We start from the raw sequence: 26,171 nt of genomic DNA on the forward strand, positions 1-26,171 counted from the left end.
GATTTGGACGAAACCAAAAGCATTATGCTCTAATGACTCCCACGAGCAAAAGTTGGTCAAATAATTTTTCTACGACCATCGGAAGACCAAACGGTAGCGCTTTAAAGATTCGCCGATTAGCTTCCTTGTAATACCTTGTACGTAAGTGATCATAAATCCAAAACTATACATCGTATCAAGACAATATTTTAAAAATATGGTCGTACTGTCCTAATGAACATCCTCAAAAAAAATTGGAAAATTTCGCCAAAAGGGGGCGCCAAAAACACAAAAAGTATACATCTCCTTATCCACTTGAGCATCTTTCTCTGCAATTTCTTTGCCTTTTGGTCTATAACAACCAAACCGAACATCCCACATTCAAAAACTTTACGTCCCCGGATTCCATGAAGCGAGGGGCCGGCGCCGCGGACGACGACGCCCGATCCCGAGTTGCGCAGGAGGCTTGGCCCCCGTTCACAACTGCTCGCAGTTCTAGTTCTTATTCTTATTCTTCCATGCGTAAAAGTGGTGCTGCAGCCCAAACCGTAAAGGGTTGGGACATGCCACTTGCATGGCTTATCCAGGTCCATGGTACGTACGCAGAGGAAAAAATTCAGACATCCCGGCCACTAGGTGGCGCTACAACAAAGGAAAAGGCGTTTTGGGCTATAACTTCCGCACCGAAAGTCCGACAGTCAAAAACTTTATATCCACTGATGCACACAAGTTAGATGCATCTTTTGAGATAGGCCACGCCCATTTGCGTATATATAGATTTTTCGCTATATCGCAAAAACTGTGTCAGTCACCAAAACATACTCCTCCTACAGTTTTTGCCCGATTTATACGAAACCAAAAACATTATGCTCTACCAACTCCCACGAGCAAAAGTTGGTCAAATAATTCTTCTACGACCATCGGAAGACCAAACGGTAGCGCTTTAAAGATTTGCGAAAATCCGTAAAAAAAAAAAAAAAGAGGGATTTTCTTGAAACTCAAGGGAGACTATCATGGGGCATACCTGAGTCTATAAAAAAAATATGGGCAAGAAATTCCTATGTGGGCCAGACTTATTTAAAAAAAGAGTTTTTCAATTTTTTTGCCTCTTTTCGCCATTTCCTAAGTCTTTCGGCGGGAAAATGGGAAAATTCAAAAAAGTGTCTTTACAATGGAGAGGTTCACAATTTCATTTTGCTATAACTCCCCAACCGAACATCGCACATTCAAAAACTTGACATCCACTTGTTTGGTACATTGAGCTGCATCTTTCCGTCTAACGTAGTTTTGCGAATGTCATCCATAGGGGGCGCCAAAACCACAAAAATCAAAGAAAACGCGTTTGGGGCTATAACTTCCACACCGAACATCCCACAGTCAAACACTTAATATCCACAGATGCCCACAAGTCAGCTGCATCTTTCTACATAACACAGTTTTGCGAATGTCATCCATAGGGGGCACCAAAACCGCAAAAAGCAAAGAAAACGCGTTTGGGGCTATAACTCCCACACAGAACATCCCACATTCAAAAACTTTACATCCCCGGATTCCGTGAAGCGAGGGGCCGGCGCCGCGGACGACGACGCCCGATCCCGAGTCGCGTGGGAGGCTTGGCCCCCGTTCACAACTGCTTGCAGTTCTAGTTTATATTGATCTATCAGCCCATCCATCAATCCAACACTGTGGTCAAATGTCTTGACAACTACTAGATGGATTGCTGTGAAGTGTGGTACCAGACAGTCATGGTGGCCAGAGGGTCAACCCTGTTGGCTTTTGTGCTCCCCACATTTTTGTACGGCTAGCATCCACCAGCAGTACAATGGGGAGCATTGTTCTATGACTTCAGTTTATGAACCGAATTAGTGTCAGTCTTAGCCTTGCTTTGGGTGTAATGTTTTCTAATATTTTAACAGTATAAAATAACTTAATGTGAAATGTTTGCATGCATGTTAACATGCTAACTTTAAAAGGATAACCTACTTATATTTTATTGTCAATGTCTCGTCTAACTCATATGAAGACGGGACCTATCAAAACATATGAAGTTGTCCCTATTTCTGTCCACAGTATCCCCAAATCCGACAGGACATCCATCCATAAGAACCTGTTTGTCGCTCTGATATGTGCCCAGGTGATTCTGCTATGCAGCGGCTCAGCCATTCACAATAAGGTACAGGCAGACAACTTAAACATGTTTTACCTTAAATTATTTTACGTTAAAGCAAGGAGCAGACTGTGGGCAAAATGGTAAGTGATTTTAAAACAACACTAATGTTCTTGCATATTGTCACCCCAATATCCCATTTATGGTATCTACACTGCAAGCAATATTACACAGCACTGTTTAGCTACCTCATTTAGACCTGAAATCCAAATCCATACTGGGGTTCCTAGTCACACAAATGGTTTGGCGTTGGATGTTACATAAGTGGCCACTAATGTTGTATTCATCAGGTAGAACACATGGTTCAGTCTCTCAGTAGTCACTCACTGGCCTGTAGTTGGTTTGACCCCTGGTCCTTTGACCCCAGGTCATGTCAGTGTGGGCTTTACCCCTGGGGCCAGGTGGTAGCTTGTTGGAAATTCATCAAATGGTTTTGTGTATGTATGTGTGGTGCGTGTGTGTGTGTGTGTATATATATATATCCATTATGCCTTGTTAAAAAAAGTTACATTGTTACAATTTAATTTAAAGGTGGGGGTCAACAAATGTCGTTATAATGGAAGTCAATGGTACAAATCGTGTAATTAACATTCCCAGTGTAACAAAAACATCTCACACAGTCAAAATAAAGTGGAAATGGATGAAACTCAGAATAAACAAAATTAATTGAAAAACACACTCCTTACCAAATTTTATGGCTAGGGAACAATCACAGCCAAAATGATCTAAAAAATGCAACCCCAGATACACACATTTCCACTAACAAGGCATAAGGGATATATAGATAGTCTGGGGAGCTTCAGTATTTTGCCAAGGTTACTTCAACAGGATACATTGTTGTTGCTTGACATATTGTTGAACAACTTATTTTGTTCTATTTGATAATAAAAAGTTGTTCTTAATTATTTTTGGTTTTAGGCTTTAACTTTTGAGTTGTCCTTTTTATCCTCCTAACAATTTCCTTTTTCATTTATATCTTTCTTATGTCATCAGATTATCTTAAACCCAATGTGTATTTACAACAGTATCCTCATGTTGTGCTTGCTGTAAAAACTACTACATTATGAATAACATTTGGAGATTGGAATTTTTCCTCAATGTAAAATTGAAAGTTTTAAAAATAATGCATCAGCAAACAGTAATGCTCTGCATTTGGGATTGTAAGTGGTGTTCATGTGATATTAGTGATCTCTGCCACCTGATTTATCACTCTAATCATGAGCTGCCCCTAAACAGTCGAATGCTAACCTGAATGCCTAAAACATAAATCGTCATCTGTCTAAATTGCTCTGTTGCTGTGTGTGTAGGTTGCATGTACTCTTGTGGCGGCGTTGCTCCATCTCTTCTTCATGGCAGCATTTAGCTGGATGCTAGTGGAGGGTCTGTTGCTCTGGAGCAAGGTGGTCGCAGTCAACCTGAGCGAGGACCGACACATGAAGTATTACTATCTCATCGGCTGGGGTACAACGGCTTAACACAAGCCAAATCAATATCTCCACACATGTGTAATGTTGTTGTCGGGCATATTGTAATCTAATGGTAAATGATAAAATCACAGATGTAAACCCCACAAACATCCAAATGGCCCAATCCTCTATTTTATTTTGTATTAAACATTATTTCTGATGATTGCCGTAAATCTAATCAGGTTAATTTATTGTATACAAGATAGTTGTAGGAAGTATGAAATGCTACTGCAATTGATTTTTTCCTGATGTTTATGACCATTTTCATGACAATGGCATCTTAGTGTGGATCCTAACCTTCTTTTTCCTGTTACTGGTATTCATCTCCTATTATTCCCTCCTCCAGGTCTGCCGGTGCTGATAGTCACCATCACCCTGGCGTCAGCCTCAGGCAAATATTCGGCTGACGGCTACTGTTGGCTCAGTGTCCAGAATGGCGTTATCTGGGGCTTTGCTGGCCCTGTCATCTTCATCATCATGGTAAAAAAAAATCCTTATCATAACATAACATTAGATATTTTCAAACATATGATATGAGATTAGAACAAATGTTTTGTTCCCCTTTATTTGTCTTTTCCTCTTTTTTCTGTGTTTTTCTGCATTTTCTATACTGTCTCATCTCTGTGCATCTCCTATTTTGTATTCAGGTAAATATCATGGTACTGACCAGGGTGGTGGTCATTACCATCTCCACTGCCAAGAGAAGGTCAATCATGTTGGCAATGGGCACCAGTCCTATTGAACAAGCCTATGATCGAATGAGGTACAAACCACAGGGAGGCGCCATTTGTCCTTATGTTTTATATTTTTCACCAGAGCCATAGGCCTGTTAGCAGACAAGCTATACTCACTGGGCATCATATAAAAAGCAGCTGGAAGATTTTATATTGGATTTGTCATTTTAAAACAGCAAGTCTCATTGATCAAACAAGATAGAAATACAATTTTTAAAGATTAGTACTTCCCATATAAATGGCTACAAGCTTAATCCACTTTAGTGTCTTTCATTGTTGACAAGATAAAGAAATGATACGAGTTGTGTCTATAAACATAATATAATTCATAAAAACAGTTTGATTATCCAAGGGTCTGATCTTTATAATAAATGTTTTGCAGTGGTAAGATTGATTGATTTGACGATACAATATAATTGTCAGTAATAGAAGCAGGGGCAGTTGTAGTGGCATTATTTGTATTATATTAAATTGATGTAGAGTAGCATATTTCAGCAGCTTTAGTCCAATATTAGCAGCACATTTACTCTCCCCTTTGGAAAAAAGTATTGTTCAAAACCCTTATTGTTATATATATATATAATTAATTTAATTGTCTAATACTTAATGACACATTTATCACAATATACATTTCAAATGTTGGGGATTTGCATACAATAACATCAGATAAAAAATTAACTTAAATAACTGCATGCTTTTCATATAGACGAGACCTTTTGCAAAATTGTACTGTGGCTAAACTTGCCTTGATACATTGCATTTTTTGCCAGGGCGTTGTGATGTCCATGCAAAACAATATCTTGTCAAGCCACTGTCTTTTGCACCCCCTCTTTGGCACTTGTGTACTCGCAGCATAGTGAAACTCTACTGCATGTGATCAAGTCGATTTACCTATGACAGGTTTGTCTTTGATCCTATCAGTGAAAATCATGTTTAAGTGTATGTGTTCTTTCACTACCTCAGCCCACCAGGGCTCACAGTAGGTGCTTTATGAAGGTTTTCGAAGCAGACCTTGAACCATTTTGCACCCCTGGGTGGCAGCCGTCATGGAAACTCAAACACATTCCTCCGCTGAATAAACTAGGGCATGCCGCCCGCCATGTCACACACACACGAACACACACACAGCTGGTGCGGTTTGGCGGTCACCTGAGCAGGAAGATAATTCTATTCCAAACAGAATTAAGGCGGATTTAAGGTGGGAAGTTGTCACCCCAGGAGCCTTACCAGCCGCACAGTGTTGTATATGGAACAACCAGCCTGCCAAATCTGGTCAGTTTGGTCCAGAAAGAACTGAAAAGTAGAGAAACCCAGAATTGAGACCAAGACGATCAGGAAGGAAGGATTATTTTTAGGGAGTACAGAATTAATAATCTGGAGTGTTAGTAAATTCAGCTCAGTTAGTCAGTCAGTCAAAAATGTTAGACTTTTTAGTATTTTTTTTAAATCATAATTTAATGTCTGCCTGTATGTACATGTGTATATGCTTATGCTTTTTTGTGCTGTGAATTGTTTGTAATCTGTGTGTGAGCACAGGGCTGCAGTGAAAGCAGTGTTGGTGTTGCTGCCCATCCTTGGATTGACATGGCTGTGTGGCGTCTTGGTTCCTTTCTCCATTGTCATGGCCTACATCTTCATCTTTCTCAACTCCCTGCAGGTACGCACGCACGCACGCACACACTTACACACACACAAACACACACACACACACACACACACACACACACACACACACACACACGCACGCAGATGCTTCTATCCAGTGCAAATCTTGAAACTACGAATTGTATTATTGTGGAAGTTACGTGCATTTTAGATTATATGTAAATGTTGTGTAACCTCTAGTGTTGATAGACAAAAAAAATAGCATAATGGTTGTGTTAAGGCAAAATTATTTTAATGCACAATCTGTAATATTCCGCTGCTATGGGGCTCACGATCAATACATTAACCAAAGATGGTGATGATGATGACCTCATTGATCATAGTGAAGACCTTTCTGCGACAGAATGCGCAGCGGAGTGTTAGGCATAATCGTGGTTAATCACGATGCCACAATTAAAACAATACAATACAACTAACAACAATACAATGCTATGAAGCACTACCTCTTCCTTTTCTTTTTTATAATTGATGGAACATATGTGATTTAGTACACACATCCAACACATACATACCATTGCTTATGTCATTTTGTGATGTTCAATGCAAAATCAATGTATATTTCACCTTTGAAGATCTGAAAGATTCACTTTTTTTCATATGAGGTCTTTACAGAGAAATGCAGGAATCAATAGAAAAAAAAAATTGTAATCTGTGATTGAAGCGTAAATGAAAGGGGGTGGGCCTGGGCACCCTACTACATTTTTAAAATCCATGACTGGAACTTATAATTATTAATTAAATGATTACAAGGTCTAACACAAGCAAAGCTAACAGGCGTATTATTTTATACTCATGATTTTAAATTGTCAAAATGTTCATACTTTATGAAATGCATGATTCCAAGTATGCATGACTCTCTCAGATGTAGCATTGTTGGTAACACAAATACAATTTGAATTTTGCTAGCTAAACATTCTTCAGAAGACCCTCCATCAATTGCAATAAACAAGAACACACGCAAAACAAATACATCCACAGCTAAAACTTGTGAGCAGCTTTAAAAAAACTTTTATAGACAGTTTATAGACTTTAACTGCTTATTTTCCTCAATGAGTAACAGAAAGGTTTTCCATTATACATCGTAATTCTGCCCTTCTCTCGTGGTTAGGGTACACAGACTGTCAAGGTTTTTATTCGTCAGTGACAAGGCTGAGGCAGAAAGAGGGGAAAAAAAAGCCTTGGTCTGGCTTGTGTTAAGCAGGTGCTTCATTTTAACAAAGAGTCAATTTGTATTGTTTGTTTGATTATTTCTGATTTATACAGTATATTCAGAGGTCGGAATTATTGTTGTTGTTTGTGGATTCTCAGTGGTGATTTTATGCTTTTAGTGCAGAAATTCAACAGGTCGTTTTGGCACAAGTAGTGTACCTGTATGCATTATAACTGCATTTGGAAATGGACACAACTTTGAAAAGTATTGTTTTTCACAAGGTAAAGAGTCTGTTAAGCCTCTGTTCCCACCTCACTGCAGTGATGAGGAAGAAGGTGAGGGTGAAGTCATGTCATTCTTTGGCTATGGGCGGACAAACGTTACTCAGCTTCCCCAGCTTACCCAGATTTGCTGCTGCGATTTGTAGTCTTTTAATCAGCTGTGTCTTTAATTGAGCTGTATATTTAACAAGAAAATCAATAGAGGATTTAGCTGCTGTCTGATCATTAAGCAAGGCCCCTCGGTTGCCATAAATAGTTTATTTTTCCCTAACATATCTAATTATATTTTTTCCATGTTAACTGTAATTAATACAGAGGGTTTTCCTGGGTTCACATTATACCACTTCACTGCTTCACATGTTTAACACATATTGTGTTTCATGCATTTGTTTGGCAGCAGTCGGTCTGTTTGTCTGTCTACCTAACACTCTTGGTTTGTTTTGTGTCTGTTCATCTGTGTTTCTACACGATGGTGATCTGAATTGTTTGGCTCTATTGTAACAGTGCTATTTCAACTATGCTGTGCCATCAAACTGTGGGGCAACAACATAGCTAAATGCAGATGATGTGTGCTTTCATATGATACAATTGTATTTGTGGAGAAGTATAAAACCTGTTGGACTATATATTGGCTTGTAATACCGTTTAAAGACAACTCTCATGTCATTGCATTGCTTATTCCATCCTTTGGTCAAGCATGCTCTCCACAGCATGTGTGTAGCTGCAGGAGGTAATGACATGCTGCTCTGGAATAATAGAGCTACGTAGCTAGTCTTTTAAACGGGTCAGGATACTACAAGAACCCCACCAGGCTCCAAGCTTCTCCGGTGACTCACTCATTTGACCCTAATGCTCTCTGATCTACATGGGGTGTGGAGCACTTCAAGTTGTAATCCCCAATATCCTGTGTTGGAGAATGTCTATACAAACATATATAATCTAAATAGGTTTGAATATACTTTTTACAAAACAAATGTAATTCTTCTTTTATTTTAGTTTTTGCTGTAGCAGATCATTTAGTTTGACGCCCTAAAGTGTTCAGTCATCTGCACTGTTTAAGTTTGGAGTCTGTTTTTTAGTAATGCTAGCCGCATGGCGTAGGTATGGCAATGTCAGTATGCCTGCTGGTCGGTTCATTGGTCCAAAACTTTGCTCTAGACTGAAATATCTTGAAAACTAAATGGATTGTTGTAACATTTAATTTACTGTAATGAATGGACCCCAGAGATGAAGCCTTCATATTTCGGGTGATCCATTGACTTTTCAAGTAGCACCAACATGAGGTTGACATTTGGGGTTTTGTAAAGGTGGATTTCCTGTGTGACTGCAATTCAAGAAAGAAACCAACTAGTGTGACTCATCTACCTTTACAGGTTTAGAGTGAAGAAATCTTGACAACTGCTGTCCTAACAGTCTTGGCCTCCTCAATGCCATTGATCCCTTTGGGAGGGGGAGCACAGTTGTACACAATTCCACTATAATGGTTACTCATAAAGATGATGAAATGTATGAAACCTTAACAATAATGCATGCAAAACCTGAGCTGGTAGGCAGGAGATAAAAAATAAATAAATAAAAACGTTTTTTTAGGAAATCGTTTTTTATTTGCAGCTGTTGTATTTTCTATAGGGCCAGCCAAAGCAACATAAAGCTTAAGCGGCAAGCCTTTACTGTTAAATCAATAAAATAGATAATGTTGACAAGCCTTTTTCATTGCACTCCCTTGCGCCCTCCCTGCTACCTTTCCACAGCATCCTGGTAACACTGTCTGAAGTGTCTCTACTGTTGCTGTTATTTCTTTCAATAGAGACCCTAACAGGCCACTTTAACAAACTTACTGTACATTTGGCATACATTGATGTCTGCTGCACTGGCCCCTGTAACAAGGACTTTTTGATATTATCTTTGCGTTTACTTTTGTTTCATTACCTGATGGCAGATGATGCTAATTTTTTGATAGATAGTAAAGCAATTAGGAAGTTGTTAGATGGTGTATGTCGTTGCTAACTATAATAGTTTGTATCCTTTCCCGGCAATTTTATTGAAGTCAACTGAATTATGAAATTCAGTACAGTACAGTGCTCCAAATGCAATGCATTTCCATATTCCTTTGTGTCTAGTGCATTACACATGCTGAATTTGCACAAAGGGTAATTGTTACTTTGCTCCTCCACATTTTGTGCTGTAGCACTTTATCTTGTCCAATTCTATTTTTCTTTTTTCAACAACATCAGTTCATTGTTAGTGGGTTAAAAATATATTTAAAAAGCACAGTTGAAGAATCACTACCACAATGCCATGTCACAACATCAGCAACACATCATTGTGTTTATGTAGTTAGGTAATGTGCATTTGACAGCAACAAGGAGTTGAATACAGAGTTTTGAGTGGATGTTGTTCGTCTGAGTCAATTCTAACTTCCCACTCTGAGCCAGTAGTTTTTATGAACATCTTTACCATAAATACAGGCATGCCTCATCTGCTGCCTCATCAAGTTAGAGATAAATAGCATGGGATGGTTTGTGTGTGCAGGTTGTGTCTGTGTGCGTGTTGTGTGTGTGTGTGAGAGAGAGAGAGAGAAAGTGAGTGAGAGAGAGAGAGAGAGAAGGGTAAGGGAGGCTCTTTGGATAGCCTATAAATCGCTCCACCCTTTCGTCATCCAATCTCTGAGCAATGTCATTCAAAACCCCCACACTATCCATTACCTGGGTATAATAGGCTCCTGGCCATGCAGTGTCCATCTTATTATTAGCCCATAACTTTAAACTATCAATAACTTTGAGCTGCAGAGGGAGGCAGTCAAAAGAGAAAGGAGGAGAGGTAGAAAACAAAGTAGTGGGGTGAAGGAAGTTAGGGAGTCGGAAAGAAAATGTTAGGGAAACTATTGTCTACCGCAAGTTGTAAAGACTAAAAGTGAGTCCCTGCGGTTTGTTTTGGTAACTTTTCAAGCAATGTATTTGTCGAGAATCATGTATTCTTCTATTTCTGTTATGTCAGTTTGCTGCCTGTGGAGGGCAATCCTGTGCCTTGTCATTACAGTGTGGAAGTCCAGTGTAGTAAGCAATAAGAGAATGTATCTGAGCCGTTTGATTCATATCACATTATGGTCTTTCATATCACTGGAACTTGTGTCAACAATGTTTTTGTGTTTCTTCTGAAATTAACATTGTCCAGTGGTAATGCGATTTTACAGGTATTCAGCAAAGCTTTAGTAGTGAAATGTATATTTTTAAACAAGGTTAAACACTTAAAATATGCTGCATGTGTCTGTGAAGGATGCAGTCTATTAAGTAATTGTATATTCGTTTTTTAATTCATAATTCAAAAGCAAAGACAGTATACAATGTTGACCTTTTACTTTCTGATATCCCCCAGCGATAAGTGGTATCGAATTTGAATAGGCACATTGTTACAGAACAGTTCTATCTACACAACCTTTTTTTGCCAATCAGTGGTATTATTTTACACTCTACACACATCTGAAAGTCCCACCTCTTATCCTCTCATGTACAACCTGCTTTTTATTTTGTAAAAAAAGGAAGAAATTTAATTTTTGCATATTGCAGTTCATTCTCTTTTAATTCTATTAGTTTATCTGTAGTCACAAGTTGAATGTGGGGATTTAAATAATGCAAAAATACACAAGACAAGCCAAAGCCGTCTAAAAACAATAATGCAAAGAAAAACATTGTCTCAAAAAAGAAGCCGTGTAGTTCGTATGAAAAAAAAAAGTTAAAAGGAATAGTTTTTCTATTGAAAAAGTAAATGCAGCACCATCTTACTTCCATGAACACACACATACTCACACCCTTGGCTAGTGGAGCAGGACATCAGAGTGTATCCAAGATATAGATATGATCAATAGAGTGTTTCTCTGCTTATTGATTTTTGCCCTATGGGAGATTTGTTATGTGAGTAAGCAATGCTTTTACAGCATGTGAAGTGATTGTTAGAGATGGGGAGTTTTTTATTGTTGCCTGTTTTGTAGCCCCGTTACTACAAAATAGTGTTTGTACTTCTGGAGTCTGTGGTTTTATTCCCAGTTTAGCTTAATGCACAAAAGCATGGCATTATCACTGCCAGATAGCGGTAAGCTCAGACTGATGTACTACCTGGATAATTCAGCCTTTGATTGAATATTATGTTTAAGCCATGTCAAACACCTCTGATAGCACTGACCATTGCTGGTAAAAAACATCTGGACATACTGTATCTGAGATAATATTTGATAGAATTTGAACTTCGCACTAGGACTGCCTAAGAATTTCCCCTGGTCCAACAGTGGTTGTCATTTAAGTCCATTACTCGTCCATTACCCAACAAACAGGTTTACTTGTGATCCGTCACTTTCTGACTGAACAGCCTCAAGAAAATAACATTTTACAATTGTTCATAATATTGTTAACTAACGTAATGCGTTGAAGCAAGTCATTTGGTGCTTTTTAAGTCACGATAATAAGCTGAGACAGATTCCATTTTTCTGTTCCTTCTTAGAAGAGTCTCGGCTGGCATGATGCGCACTGCTTAATAAAGTCACTCTATTAAAGTTAAAAAACAAAACTGTATTAATAAAAAAGTATTTTTTTTCTCTCTCTTTCTCTCCGTCCGTCTGTCCTCTTTATTTATTTTCTTCTCTCTCTATTCTTGCCTGTAGAGGTATGCCTAATAGCGGGATGCCCACAGGACCTGCAGGTTACAGTTGTTTTTTTCTTCATATTTTTGTGGGTTGGTGCAGACGATCAGGTTAACACACTATGAATATTAGTATTTTATAGTATTTTTTAACACAACAGTGCCTAAGCTCAGCTGTGTGTCATGGGCGTACACACGACATGAGGCTTAAATGAAACTTAAATGACTTGGTCTTCAGGTGCAGCAGATACTAATTAATACATTTGTGTTAATGTTGCGTGACTTGTGTCAGTAGGTCTACCTACAGTAGCCGTACATCATCCTCAGCGGATGGGTTTTTGAACAGAACCTTGTCAGTGCAGGCAGCAACGCTAAACCAACGCGGACTGATGCTGAGTTTGGCCAGCCACTTCCTGTGTCTATCCTATCAAATTACATTACCACATGTTCCAGCCATACAGGTTGTGTTTTATTTTGAAAAGGCACAGCGCATTAGAGTTGATTTTATTGTATTTTTTCTTCATTTTTCCTTGAGTTTTTGTTTTGTTTTTCCGGCAACTAAGCGACACATGATATCTTTTCCTACCAATGACCTCCCTGGTCAATTAACATTTGGTCGACTATGAGGGGGCAGCCCTACTTTAGACACTGAATTTCAATGCCTGTGTTTTTTTTAAATTTCAAACTGTGGTTAGGTGTTCATTTAATATTATGTTAATTGTTACCTGTGGTAAGGTGGTATTATGATTATATTGTGATATTGTTTTACTTCGGGCAATGTGTATCGACTTGTTTAGTTGGAAACTAACAAAATGTGTTGCTGGACTTTTAGATGTCACTGTTTTGCGATTGACTCGACCATTAACTTCACAGTCAGGCCTTTAATATAAATATAATATATATTTGTGTTTTATGTGTGTGTATATATACTTTATATATAATATACAGTATATATAATGTTGAACATATTCACTTGTGTATTAAATGTAAGTGTGAAACTGAAATTAAACATATTTTTTCTTACAAAAAACCTAGAGATACAAATGCCTAAGGTAATGCCTCCATTTTCAAGCTCAATCTTCAGTCCAAATGTCTCCACAAGTGTAAGTTCAAGACATATGTATAGATGTTGGTTTTTGCGAACAAAGTAAAAATAACAAAACATGTGAATTAGGCCTGATGATTTCTACAGGAGCTCTTATTTAGTTGTTTAGGCCTTAACAGGTTGCAGGCAAGATTGAAACTTTCCCATGTACTCTAAGTGGGAGAAAGTGTGCCCTTAATATTACCTTTACCTGCAGTTTTAAGGCTATTTTAAAAGCCAGGGTAAAGCCATTTCCATACTTGTTGTTGAATTACAAACCCTAAATAAATCACGTATCAAGTAAGTGGATCCATATGTTCATTAATATGCATTGTCCCTAACAAATAATACAAATATTCGGGTCTCTGTTTTGCCTAACATTGTCACTTAGTAATCAGGTGTGATTTGCTGTCGCTGCCGTCTCTTCAAAGTGTGGTTGATGCGTCCTAAAAAGCTGGTGCATCAAAAATATTCCCCCTTCAAATTATATTTCCAACCTTTACTTTAACTCTAGCCCCGTACTGTCCAAAAAAGAATGAGAGACTATTACAGAGCATTCACTGTTAAATTGGCCAGATAAGAATAAACAAAGATACATTCAAAGAGTAAAAGGGGAGAATAAACCAGTGGATTAAAATTGTTTTTGACCAGCTTGTGCTGAGCATTTAAAGCTAAAAGAGATAGCATTTTTCTTAAAGTTTATTTTTATTTTCTTATGAATCATTTTAGGGTAAGCAGCTTAATGGCAGGATGAATGTGTTCACTGCCAATAAACTTTATAAATATTAATGTTGACTTGTTAATACCCAATAATAAAATCTAAAGAAATTTAGAGTCATGATTTAAACATATTAAACATATTCCAAATAATGTTCTCAGCTGTATAAAGAAATAAGTTTCATGTAGAACCCCAGTAGTTATATAGTATATGGTATATCATATAATTTTTAAACTGGTAATAAAGGTATGTTCACTGTTACATAAGTGGATTATGGTTTTTGAATTTACCACACACGTAAAAAAGATTTCCATTTGTTTTAAATGCCCAATATCGGCAAACCTTATATCAGTACAGCCTTGGTTGTAACCCAGTCCTTGCCGCTTGCTCACGCACAATACAGGCATACATACACTCAAGGACACGTGCGGGAGAAGACACACACACACGGCAAACCTCTCGCTGGTCAGATTATGGAGGGAAATGTTTTTCCTTATTTTTTTTGTTTGTTAGGGGGATGCAGGAAAAATTATCCGTTGACGTTTTTTCTTCAGAGTTGGCCCTCACATGACGCACAGTTTAAAACAATGGCCATCTCTTCCAGTGGAGTTGAGCTTTCTGGATGTACTGGTGTAGTAAGCGATTATTGATAATATGTTCTTATTTGGGGGATATCTTTAACAGAAGCAAATACCCAATTTAGATGTTCCCAATAGCATACTAATATAATTTCTACTCAATGGAACTGATGATTGGATATAGTAAGAATTTTCAAATCCTTTGTTGAAAATAATATCATACTATATAATTACTTCAAACTTTACATACTCACACAGTGTATATATATATATATATATATATATATATATATATTAGAGGTGGGCATAGATTAATTTTTTTAATCTAGATTAATCTAGATTAATTTTGAAATTAATCTAGATTAATCTAGATTAAAATGGCTCATTTGAATTCATTCATAATATGTGTGTGCTCCCTAAATAATGACTCAAAGTAAGTCTTTGAGAACGTGTTTCTCAAGCCAGGTGGCGCATCAGACCAGGGGCTCATCTCCTGTTTCCAACATGCATCACAAACTGCTTGAGGAAGCTGTTCTACTATGATAATTGGTGATGAAAATAAATAATGTTCAACAAGATGTACTTGTGTTTACAAACTGTTTATTCAGTTAAACATGAACTTTGAACTGTAGGCCATAAGAGGTAACGATGAATTGTTTAGGGCTGCAACTAACGATTATTTCAATAATCGATTAATCGGTCGATTATTTTTTCGATTAATCGATGAATCGGATAAAAAAAATAAACATTTGTAAATGCTGCATCTTTATTCAAAAACTGAACATTACTTCAAATTCACAGTGCACACTGAAGTGTCAAAACACCAGGTTATTGCTCCAACGTCCCGGAACTATTAAAAGTAATATTAAATGATAAAAAATTAATAATAAACTTAACTGGGATAACACAAAAAAAAACATACAATGTATGATATACATTTATACAGTATAAGGGATGTCCATGGTAAACCAGTCAACCGATAATATTTTTAACCGGTAAATACTAACGGTTAAAAAAATTAAATCATCTTAATTTCTCTCAGATGACAGGAGAGTTCATTTGTATTGATATTGATACCATTTTCAAGACTCCTTAACGATCCAAGTCTTTATTGATATCACAATTGATAATTTTCTATTATTTTGTTGAAATAGAACTTGTATTATTGCTTTAATTGCTGATATGATCATAGCTCAAGATAGGACATTAAACAGGTCATAATTCCATTCCATCTTTACTATCTATTTTATATTGCTGGGAAAACAAGTTTCGCCAAAATCTCAAATTTCTTTTTTTTTGTGTTGCATTTGAACACATCAATCATATTACTGAGCCGGCCTGAACACATCACAGTTGACATGTTTGCTACTTTTTTTAAGCTAACTAGCTTTATATCCTTCCGATTTTAACATGGATTTAAAATCTGGATCACTATTTTTAACTGACGGGACTTTCTACACCGTTCGGTTGTATGATTACTGCCGCTGCATTGAATGACTGTTGATGCGCCGATGCCGATTCTCCGAGCACGTCTGCACACCGTCTGCAGCAGCAGCTGACAGAGTTTTTTTGGACTAGACGGATACTGAGTTGATGGAGTTTTTTTTAACCCAAAGAAAGCAAAGGTACAACACTTTTATATAGGCCTGCAGTCCAGTGTTAGATATGACCAAAATACAAGCTGTGGCCGCTCACACTATAGCTTTCCCGCACGTGAAGCGAGCCTTCACGTGCGGAAGGGGGTTCACCCCGACGGCGAACAGCATCTCCCCTGAGCCGAACAGGAGGTGGAATTAAGAGATTAACGGCGATATTTTTTTTATCGCCCGATAAGAGTTTGGCGTTAACGCAGCCGTTAACGCCGTTATCGGCCCACCACTAATATATATATATATATATATATATATATATATATATATACAGTATATATATATACAGTATATATATATATATATACTTAATGAACGTATGATTTTTTAATAGTTTGTAGTAAAACATTTAAATACAGTAGTACAATATGCACATAGAACAAACTTACAATTGCTCTTTCACTTACAACACAATTATTTCATGTTAATAGTAATCTTAAGTTAAACACTAAAAACATATATACTCAACATTTAATGACATTTCTTTTACTTGTCTTTCTTTCTTTTTTATACAAATAATACATATATATAAAAAAAATAAAAAAAGGTGTTGAAGCTTAGAGAATTATAAAAACAGCACTGCATTGCTGATGAAAACTTTATAGTTAATGTAGTCATAGGTAAAATCATGGAGATTTATTTATAAATCCATTTTTAATTAGTGTCTTGGATAATTATGAGGTGGTGTTGAAAAACAAACAAATAAATGCATGACATGATTGTTTGCATTCCCATTGCCTGGGAAAATAACTTTCCCTTTGAAAAGGAGTCCACTGTTTGCGTTTCATCCTCAATTACCAGCCGCGGCATTAAAACAATATTCAAACGGGATACCAAGGTCAGCACTGACTCCCACCACGCTTCTCTGAGATGGCACTTATAATGAGGATGTAGCACAGCTTTTTTTAAGTAGTGTATTTATAGTGTGTTTTGTCTCAACTTGTACTTATTTTTTCCCTTTTGTCTCTTTTCATCCTTCGCTGTATTTTTAAGTTTTTTCAACACTATTAACATTAGAGCTCTGTTGGACATTTCACACTGCTGTATGTTCACCTACTTGAGTGGAGGATTTCTTACAGACAGAGGCTTATTTCAAGATATTAACATCAAGGTTTTTGTACGAGATAGCCTTGGTCACCTAAGTACCCTTGAAATTAACTGAAAATGAGTCAGTGAAAGACGGTGTAAAAAATAAAAATAAGACTAGATCTCTTCTCCTGTAAATATTAAGTCTGGGAGTGAAGACACAGACAACCAAATGTATAACGAGCGTTGGTAATTCAGATGAGGATTTTTTTCTGGGGGGGGGGGGGCTTGAGGGGGTTGAAATACTATCGGAGATATCAGTTTAAATAAAACTAGCCTGGGAAAATAAAGTGGTGAGAATAATAGGCTTCCTGTCAAAAGAGGCGAGAGAATTCCTGTCATTGCTCACACCGACACCCCTAAGACCTCTCCTTGTGTTAAACCCGCTGGCATTTATTTGCCTTAGAATTACCTGCCAGCTCAATTTAGTAATAGCCTGTGTCATAAGAAAGCAAACGATCCCCTTTACCCCTGTCCTACTCTACGTGTGTGTGTGTGTGTGTGTGTGTGTGTGTGTGTGTGTGTGTGTGTGTGTGTGTGTGTGTGTGTGTGTGTGTGTGAGCGCGAGCACGAGGAAGAAAGACAAAAAAAGCGAGAGGCTCTCATTTGCTTCATTGGTGCATTTAGTGAAATGCATTTTTTTTAGTATGTGTGTGTTTGTGCATATGCGTTTCAACATACGTGTTATCCCAACAGCTGACTCCCAACTTCATGACCTCACTCCTCCACATCCTCTTATCCAACCCAACACAGTCTACAGTTGGGAACAGCTCAGACACCCAAAATTACCCATGTCGAAACAATGACCGCTCTATTTATAAGTTCATCGCCTTGCCTTTTGTATTGGCTTACACCACTTCACTTGTGCGCACAAACTCTCTCTCTCTCCCCCCTCTCTTTCACACACACACACACACACACACACACACACACACACACACAGTCGCACACACATATATCAGTGGTGGTGACTAGTTTAGGGAAAGTCCTGGTTTCCCTTACCCTGCCGTGTTGCGGCAGATCTGTAGATTTTGCCTGGCTTTGATGTATACTTTGCGGGTAATTAGTGAGAACTGGGTCAGCACAGGGCAAGGAAGCAAAACCCTGTTGTTCTGCTAATGAGTGGATAGCAGGGAGGTGGCTGGATGAGGTTGAGAGTGTTGGGAGGTTAAAAGGCTGTCAAAAATCAGTTCCAGTTTACATTTGAGCCGTTTTCTTTTCGCTGCGTTAAGACTAAAGCAAATAAACACTGCTGTCTCTTCTCTTTCTAGATTAGTTCAATAAATGGAAACTGATGGTGCTTTACTACTTTTTATGAAGTTAGGAGATTAATAGTCAATTGTCTTATCAACTGGTTTACGAAATGAGAGGCAAAGCAGATCAGTTCAATTAAACACACGCTTGCCATCGGCCAATTTACGAAGCTGAATTAAATCCCATTAGATGATAGTAGTCTACAGTTTTTTAAATCTACTGCTGTTGAAAATTAAATTAATATAAAGCGGTAAAAGAAAATATGCTTGAGACAAATTACAATTTTTGTTTTATCATTTTGACTAAAAAATTGATATGCACATAGAAATCTGAAGTGTCTGGCATTGTCAAGGAATGTTTCACAATTTGATTTAATTGCTGCTAATACTTTATTGATGCTTTCAACATGCTTAAAACAATGCATAAGAACACAATATTTAGCATGACTACATTTCATGCCAGCTTATGATTAAAACAGTAGAAGGTTAGGGAAATTAAGTGGGGCAACATGTGAAATAACCACCTTTGTTGAGAGGACACTGCCAAAAGCTTTGTACATTAATTTACTTCAGTTCCCTACCGAATATCAACAGGAAATATGGAGTAGTTTATACATTGGCAATTGATTGACATGAGTGTTTAATATATACCAACCAAACCCAACCTAGACTGTTAATATCTGAAACACACACACACACACACACACACACACACACACACACACACACACACACACACACACACACACACACACACACACACCTGTTTTTGTCTTTTTTAATAAATATTTGAAATACAATATATTGTCATTGTAACAGTCAAAGTAACTCCATTCAAGGGGCCCATTAAACCATTTGATTTACAGGTCTAGTGTTAGATTATAATTCAGACAACTACCTGTAAACATGGGCATGTCATTAAGAGACCATGGCATGTAGCACAATGTACATTGCATTCAGAGCTGATTTATGGTCAGTGTGTGGAGGTGTCTGGGGAGCAGGGCGGCTACCTGTGTATTTAACAACCATTACAGCATTGTGTGAAAGTAAACATAACAGTGGCGATTGGAGCTGGGGAACAACAGCTCTGGCAGCAGGACACTGATTGGGATGTTGATGTTGATCGTCCCTACTGGCCTCTTGCCCTTCCTGCTGTGGCCCCTGGCTTGTCCCCGACAGATACCCTGGGTCATTTCCTATGCGTGTCAGTGCGCATAGATATATACTCTTCCCGGTGACTGTTTACAGGCACATGCTGATTCCTATTAATCTGCTTCTTGTCGGGACAAGGTGGAGGGAGGTTCCTGGTGGGTTTGTGTTGGATTGGGAGGCCGCTGAAGGTGGGTGAAACATTCACACACACAACCTGAAAGCCCCTTCTGACAGATCGCACCAGGCCTGGACTTCTTTTTACACTGAGCAGATGTGGTCTCCCACTTGTTTTCCTTAGTAATTATCCCTCATTAAGTGAAAGCATGTGCCAATCAAACAGCTTGAGAGCGAGAGCAGGGCCAGGGCAGAGAGAGAGAGAGGGAGGGGGGCAGAGAGACCTATAGCCTCATCTCCATAGTTTTTTAAAGCAGAGTGTCATTTCAGAGTCATTACTAGATTAAAGGACAGCTTTGCCGTGGAGCGAGAGAGTTGCAGCAGCTGTATCACTGGCATCATTATGGCTCATTTGACTTTCTAGTGGTTACAAATTTGATGATTATCACATTTAACACTTGCCATGTTCAATTATAGCTTAATGCCGTGTAGACCTTTCAGTCTTGAAACGCGTTCTTCTGTCATTTGCTGCATTTTTGTGGGTAATGTTGAGGTTTCACTTTAGAAATAGTGAGTGATATGTTCAGATAAAATTTGATCATTGTGTCATTATGACATTTAATTGACGTTAAGCTTTTTTTTTCAAAATATTTTAAGCTATATTATTAAGTTAAAGTGAAAAAATCTAAATGTTGTGATAGTGTTGCCGTTTTATATGTTTGCTGGTTTTAACCCCTTGTTGACAATCTCACAATTTATTTTATTTTAATAGTCAATCGTTACATGTCGGATAAGTCACACGTTGCAGGCCAAAGAGAGCAAATATTGTTCTTGAAATTGCAATAAATAAAGAATAAACAGGTTAAAGCGTGAGTGCATGGTATTTACAACAAAAAAAAACAACGTCCGGCTTCAATTTAGACAGGTGCTAATAAATAGGATTGTACTGGGATGCCCAATGTCGATTTTTTTATTTATTTTTTATTTGGCAAAACATGAATCAAAAGATCTTTATAGGGTAATATAGTGTCTTGACTTATTGCTGAGCTTGTTTCAGAGTCTTTGTTCCCCCTAGAGGTCAGACAAAGCCTTGTGCAGCTTTATCTGCCATCATACATTCTCTATCTGATAGGTGAAATTAACCAAATTGTCAACTCTTACTGAAAATATGATGAACCAGAACATACATTCCTTAATATATTGTAATGTAAACCCTGTTTAAGTATTTAGTGAAATCCTGAGTTTCTTATTTTAAATTCCCCAATAGAAACTGATTGATGGAATGGACTTTTTTTGTACTATATTATACTTTTCCCCCGAAAAATTCATGTGTTCCACCATGCATTTCAGACAGTGACAAAAACACAAGCGAGCCTTAAACCAAAAGGGGGCTGGTAAAAAAGTGACAAGCCTCCTCCAAAAAATAAGAGAGAAAAAAAGCTAAAAAACGAAGATATATGAAGTCTTCATGTCGATGAACTACCATTCATTTTCACTTTGAAGTCCTGCGAACCATAGTGAAGTGTGATTGCATGTGACAGTTGCCGAGTCTGCCGGTTTATCATGATGGATACACCCTGCCACCACGGTGGTGCTGTTACACACATGCGCACTCTCACACACACACACACGCACACACACACACAAATACATGGAAACAGAGAGACACAGAAGTGCGTTTAGGCAGGCATGTGTACACGGACACAAACACATACACAGAACCACACATACGGCCCAAATACTCACACACAGAGACACGGTTATTTGAGATTCTCTTCAAAATTAAAAATGTTCTTTTAATTTCAGTGCTTCATTTTTCAAATAGTGTAGTTTTCCGAGATACTGACATTTTAAATTTAAAAGGGTAATGACTTATTTTAATTTTGTTTAAATTTTAGAAACCTCTTTGATGTTTACCATTATGGCAAATAGTACTACATGTTACTTCTACTAGACATTTTGAATTTTGCCTCAAGAAAAAAGCTATAAAAAACAAGCAGTTCGACAGTGATACTAGAGGACTGTGGATCTGCTGTTGCATTGGATACTAAGGGATAAAAGCTTTTTACCCTTTGCAGTTACTGTATCCATTTTTTTATTTTCATAAACTGTGACGGATACAAACACTGAATTAAAAATGTATCAGAAATATTACTGCTCACATATTGAAATGATTTGAATCATGCATCATTTCTTCATAACCATTTAATGTATCTCTCGTCATTTTGTTTTAACATATATAAAAGGTCACATATACAGCATGGCTCAACTTACTAATTGAAAAATTCACACCACTAAAAAAGTGAAAGATACTCCCTCTCTCTGTCTTTGTCTCTCACTCACGCCTTCATGGACACAAATCTCACCCACCCACCTACACACTTCTTGATTCTGACACATGCCATTAACCTGAGCTTGGCTCATCTCAGCTGGGAAACAGGAGAGCAAACGCATCCCATTATGGTACCTGGAGCAATCTTTTTTTTCGATTTTGTATCCAAAAGCAACTTGTTCGGACTTTGCATATCATACATCCATTTGTCATTGTTAGTCAAGGACACTGCATCACAGTCTTGTCAGCAGTGCAGTTTAAGGTATTCTGTACTAAAGCGTAAGGTGTGTTTGTGTGCACACATGTATCTGTCAGGTGATTTTAAATGTGTTTTGAATGCCTATGAATGTATTCATATGAATAACTGGACATATTGCAAACTAGTTTAAAAAGAATAGAGCAAGGCTAAAGATTCCATTGTTGCCTAAGCAAAGTGTGAACTGTTTATGCAACAACACAACTGATTCCACATATCTGTTTCCACAGGTAAGGCGCACGTGCAAAGAAAAATCGGTACAGGTAGTGCAGGGGCAAACTTCTTACCCACCACCACAGAAACCTGAATTTGATCCATGGAAACTGTATCTTTAGCTGAGTTGTGCAAATGTGCTTTCCTAAGACCAGAATTAGTGTCTGCAGATGAGAAGTCGGTGAGGGTGTGCTAGGGTTGGTATCTCGGGGGGATGGTGTGTGTGTTATTCTTTCCGACTGCTAGATCAAAAACATGGTTGGCAATACCACATGTCACAAAGGTAGCACACGTCTCTATACAGCCTTCCACCAGAGTGTTAGCGGCAGACTAGCAGCTGTCTGGTATCATCTTGAATGAATAATCTCACATCAAGAGTGTTAACAAGTACATTTTGACCCTACCCTTTTAATACAGGTTTGATGCTACACTGGACGTTGCTCCTGCACTACTTGTCACAAATGATGTAATGTGTGAACACAGATTATTAATTCAGGGTGAATATTGCGTGATATGAAAAAAAGATCTAGTATACCTTCTGGACTGAAGAATTGTATAAGTGGGAGATTTCATAGGTGTAAGAAGATATGTGTAACTAGTGTTTGTTTGTTTGAGCATATTTCTAGCTGTATCTGCAGGTGTAAGGATGTGTGCAAACAGGATTTGTGTTTGTGCGTTCAAGTGTGATTAGATGTATTTCTCTCATAAGCCATGTTGGACTTTCCCACCAGTTGACAAGGGCAAGTTAGAAGCTGTTGTAGTCTACATGTGTATTTGTATGCACTGATGTGGTAGCCACATTTATATATGTGCAGTGCCTACGTCAGTTTCACCAATTCAAGAAATTTAAGTATATGCAAGTGCGTGTTTGCATGCATGCTTGTCCATTTGTACAGTTCCTATAAACCAAACCCAGTCTCCAGCTGCTGTATCTCAGGATTTGTTCTTCTCAAGCTAATTTTTCCCTCATCGGAAAGCTATGCAATTAGAAAACACCCTGTGAGATTGACAGCGGGATCAAATACAATTTGACAAGGGGTGCCATAAAAAGGCCCATTGGATACCTAAGTATTTTTAATTAAACAGCTTTCTGCACTGGCAGTGTGCTTTCCCTCCCCAGATCAAAGACTCCTTCTTTGACCCATGTGTTAAAAGTTTGTATCAGTTTTCCATGGCTGTGTTTTGCTTGGCGTCAAAGACACGAGACCCTAAATTGTCTTGTTTAAAAGCTAGTTTGTTTACAGTTCACTCTCTTTCACGTGCTGTCTTTACCCCCACCCCCCTCCCTCCCATTCTGTTACCACATGTGTGCAGTGTGATCAGGTTCAGTGTGTAGTTACCCTCTCCCAACAGGCCCAGAATGTGTAAACGCCTCAGAATTGAGTTAATTGTAAAAGAGGAAAAAAAGAAGAAGAAAAAAAAGCATATAAGCGTATATAGTGTATAAGCAAAATATCCGCTTCACAAGTCCCTCACCCTCTCACCTCCGTCCTTCTGCTTTATTTAAACGTTAAAACAAGTTAAATAAGTGCTCATCTGTTACTGGGTCGCTTCATCAATAACATTTGTCCATCTGATGTAAAATCGATATGACATACACTGACACAATGCCAGAGCAATGGCAAATGCACTGCCATTTGTCATCGACTGGCAATAAAGATATGTCAGAATTGATTTTAGCCCATTCCCCCCCTCCTCCTGTCTCTTTATATCTCCCTTCTTCCTTGCTCTATTGCAGTAGCAGTAATAGAAAAAAAATGAATGAATGTTATTATGACTGAGGCATGGTCAGCCTTGCCAAACTCAATTAATATTGGAGCAAAGGGCTGTAATGATTTTAAGGGCTTGCATGTTATGTTTTCATTGAAATGCTTTACCAGAGAGAAAAGGAGTGCGATGGGCGGATGCGTGGGTCTATTCTCTGGTGGGAAATGTTCTCTTTTGGCCTCCGCTCAATATAGTTGTTTTTTAACAGACTTACAAACTCTTCCCTGATTTTTTTTCTACTTTTCCTTTTAATTCCACTTCTAGGTTAGTGTTCAGTGTCTTTTGTGCTCCACCATGAAAAATCCCCACCAACCTTGGATTTATAGTTTATGGATCCTCAAATGTTTCACCTGCAGGGAAATGCCCAGTATTTTTGTTGGGTAGATGTGAAATTCCATTTTACCTAAATGATAATGTATTTTAATAACCATTTGAATTATTATTATTATTATTATTATTATTATTATTATTATTATTATTATTATTATTATTATTATTATTATTACATTTTAAAGCTAATATTGGAAACGGAACCAAGAGTGTTTGCGATTATGGACATTTTGGGTTTTGTTTTTTCTTGTAGATGCAGTCAACATGATGCTACAGTATGTGTGTGTGTTTGTGTGTGTGTATGTGTATGAGTGTTAGTGCACTACTCGCGTGTGTCTGCTGTGTGTATGTTTGTGTGTCAGATTTGCCAGCGCGGTTTGTTGCCGCTGGGTTGTGTGTACCCACGTTGTGCCGGTGGTAGCAAGCAACATCTGTTTCGGGGTTGTTGTTCCTCTTGGCTGCTTTTCAATTGGATTTCCTCAAGCAGGGCCAAAAGCTGTCACCTCTGCCAGGCTCTGTTAGCAATCACTGCCGGCCCCTATATTAAGTAGGTGGTTCAGGGCTAAGCTAATAACTCTCCCTCCTCTCCTGAGCCATCACACACCAATACTGGTGCTGCTGCCGGCCACAGTGTGTGCCTGTTTGTGTGTGTGTGTGTGTGTGTGTGTGTGTGTGTGTGTGTGTGTGTGTGTGTGTGTGTGTGTGTGTGTGTGTGTGTGTGTGTGTACACATTCTCAGTTTTCCTCCCACACCCTGTGGAGGCAGGCTGGCTTGGGGGTCCCCTGCTCAATGTGACAGCCCAACTGACTGGATGTGTGTGTGGGAAATAAACAGGGAGAGTCCTAATAGTTCTTCTCAAAGAATAAATGATCTCTTTCCCTAATAATGTACAACGGGACGGGAAAAAGAGACAAACTTGACCCTACCCCAACCTCACACAGACTTTACTACAATGCACCATTATGAATAGAAACGGATAAAGAATTTGGGATAGTGGAAATTATGCTTTGATGTAAAACACTAAAAAAAATCAGCATTTTATTTTATTTGCTTAATGTTTGTATCTTCAAACACAACTTCAATGATGTTAATGTCAACTGATCTTTTAAAAATCTGTTAGAGTAAATAAAAAAAAGGAAATTGTTCCTCTATGTTTGGTTCGTAGTTTGTCCACGAAAACATCATACTGCTTTGCCTCCTGCTTTGGTTGAGTGTTACAAAGCTTTTATTGGGAGATGTTTACCTCATCAAACTGACAGAGTGGCAGCCTGCCCGTCTACCTGCCTGTCTGTCTGCCTATGTGTCCTATTGCCAGCTTCTCTTGCCAGCTGGAGCAGTTAAACAGAGCTGGATTTGAACTGAGGACCTGCAAAGTATCAACTCCCCATTTCACAGCTTTGACAGACACTTTGATTTGACATGCCATGAGCAGTTAAAGTGAAAGTTATGTATACATGTTAATTAAACTGTTTATGCGTGAAGGGGTCAGAGACATTAGCAAGCCAGAGCGCAGAAGTGTGAATTTCTTTTCTTTTTCCCCCATCCCAGCGTTTTAACCTCTTCTG

The 26,171-nt window shown here is 38.2% G+C and overlaps 1 protein-coding gene across 2 annotated transcripts in view; it reads left to right on the forward strand.

Moving 5' to 3' along the window:
• The window catches only part of LOC307254781 (adhesion G protein-coupled receptor D2), a 94,107-nt gene that overhangs the window by 18,130 nt on the left and 49,806 nt on the right, over positions 1 to 26,171 (forward strand). For both annotated transcript variants that reach the window (XM_080033290.1, XM_080033291.1), the window contains exons 16-20: positions 2,050 to 2,152; positions 3,454 to 3,607; positions 3,959 to 4,092; positions 4,260 to 4,375; positions 5,883 to 6,003. In XM_080033290.1, the coding sequence (XP_079889416.1) occupies positions 2,050 to 2,152; positions 3,454 to 3,607; positions 3,959 to 4,092; positions 4,260 to 4,375; positions 5,883 to 6,003 (628 nt within the window). The remainder of the gene's footprint in view (positions 1 to 2,049; positions 2,153 to 3,453; positions 3,608 to 3,958; positions 4,093 to 4,259; positions 4,376 to 5,882; positions 6,004 to 26,171) is intronic.

This window comes from Ammodytes marinus (genome assembly GCF_949987685.1).
Source record: "Ammodytes marinus genome assembly, chromosome: 8".
NCBI classification, from domain to species: domain Eukaryota; kingdom Metazoa; phylum Chordata; class Actinopteri; order Uranoscopiformes; family Ammodytidae; genus Ammodytes; species Ammodytes marinus.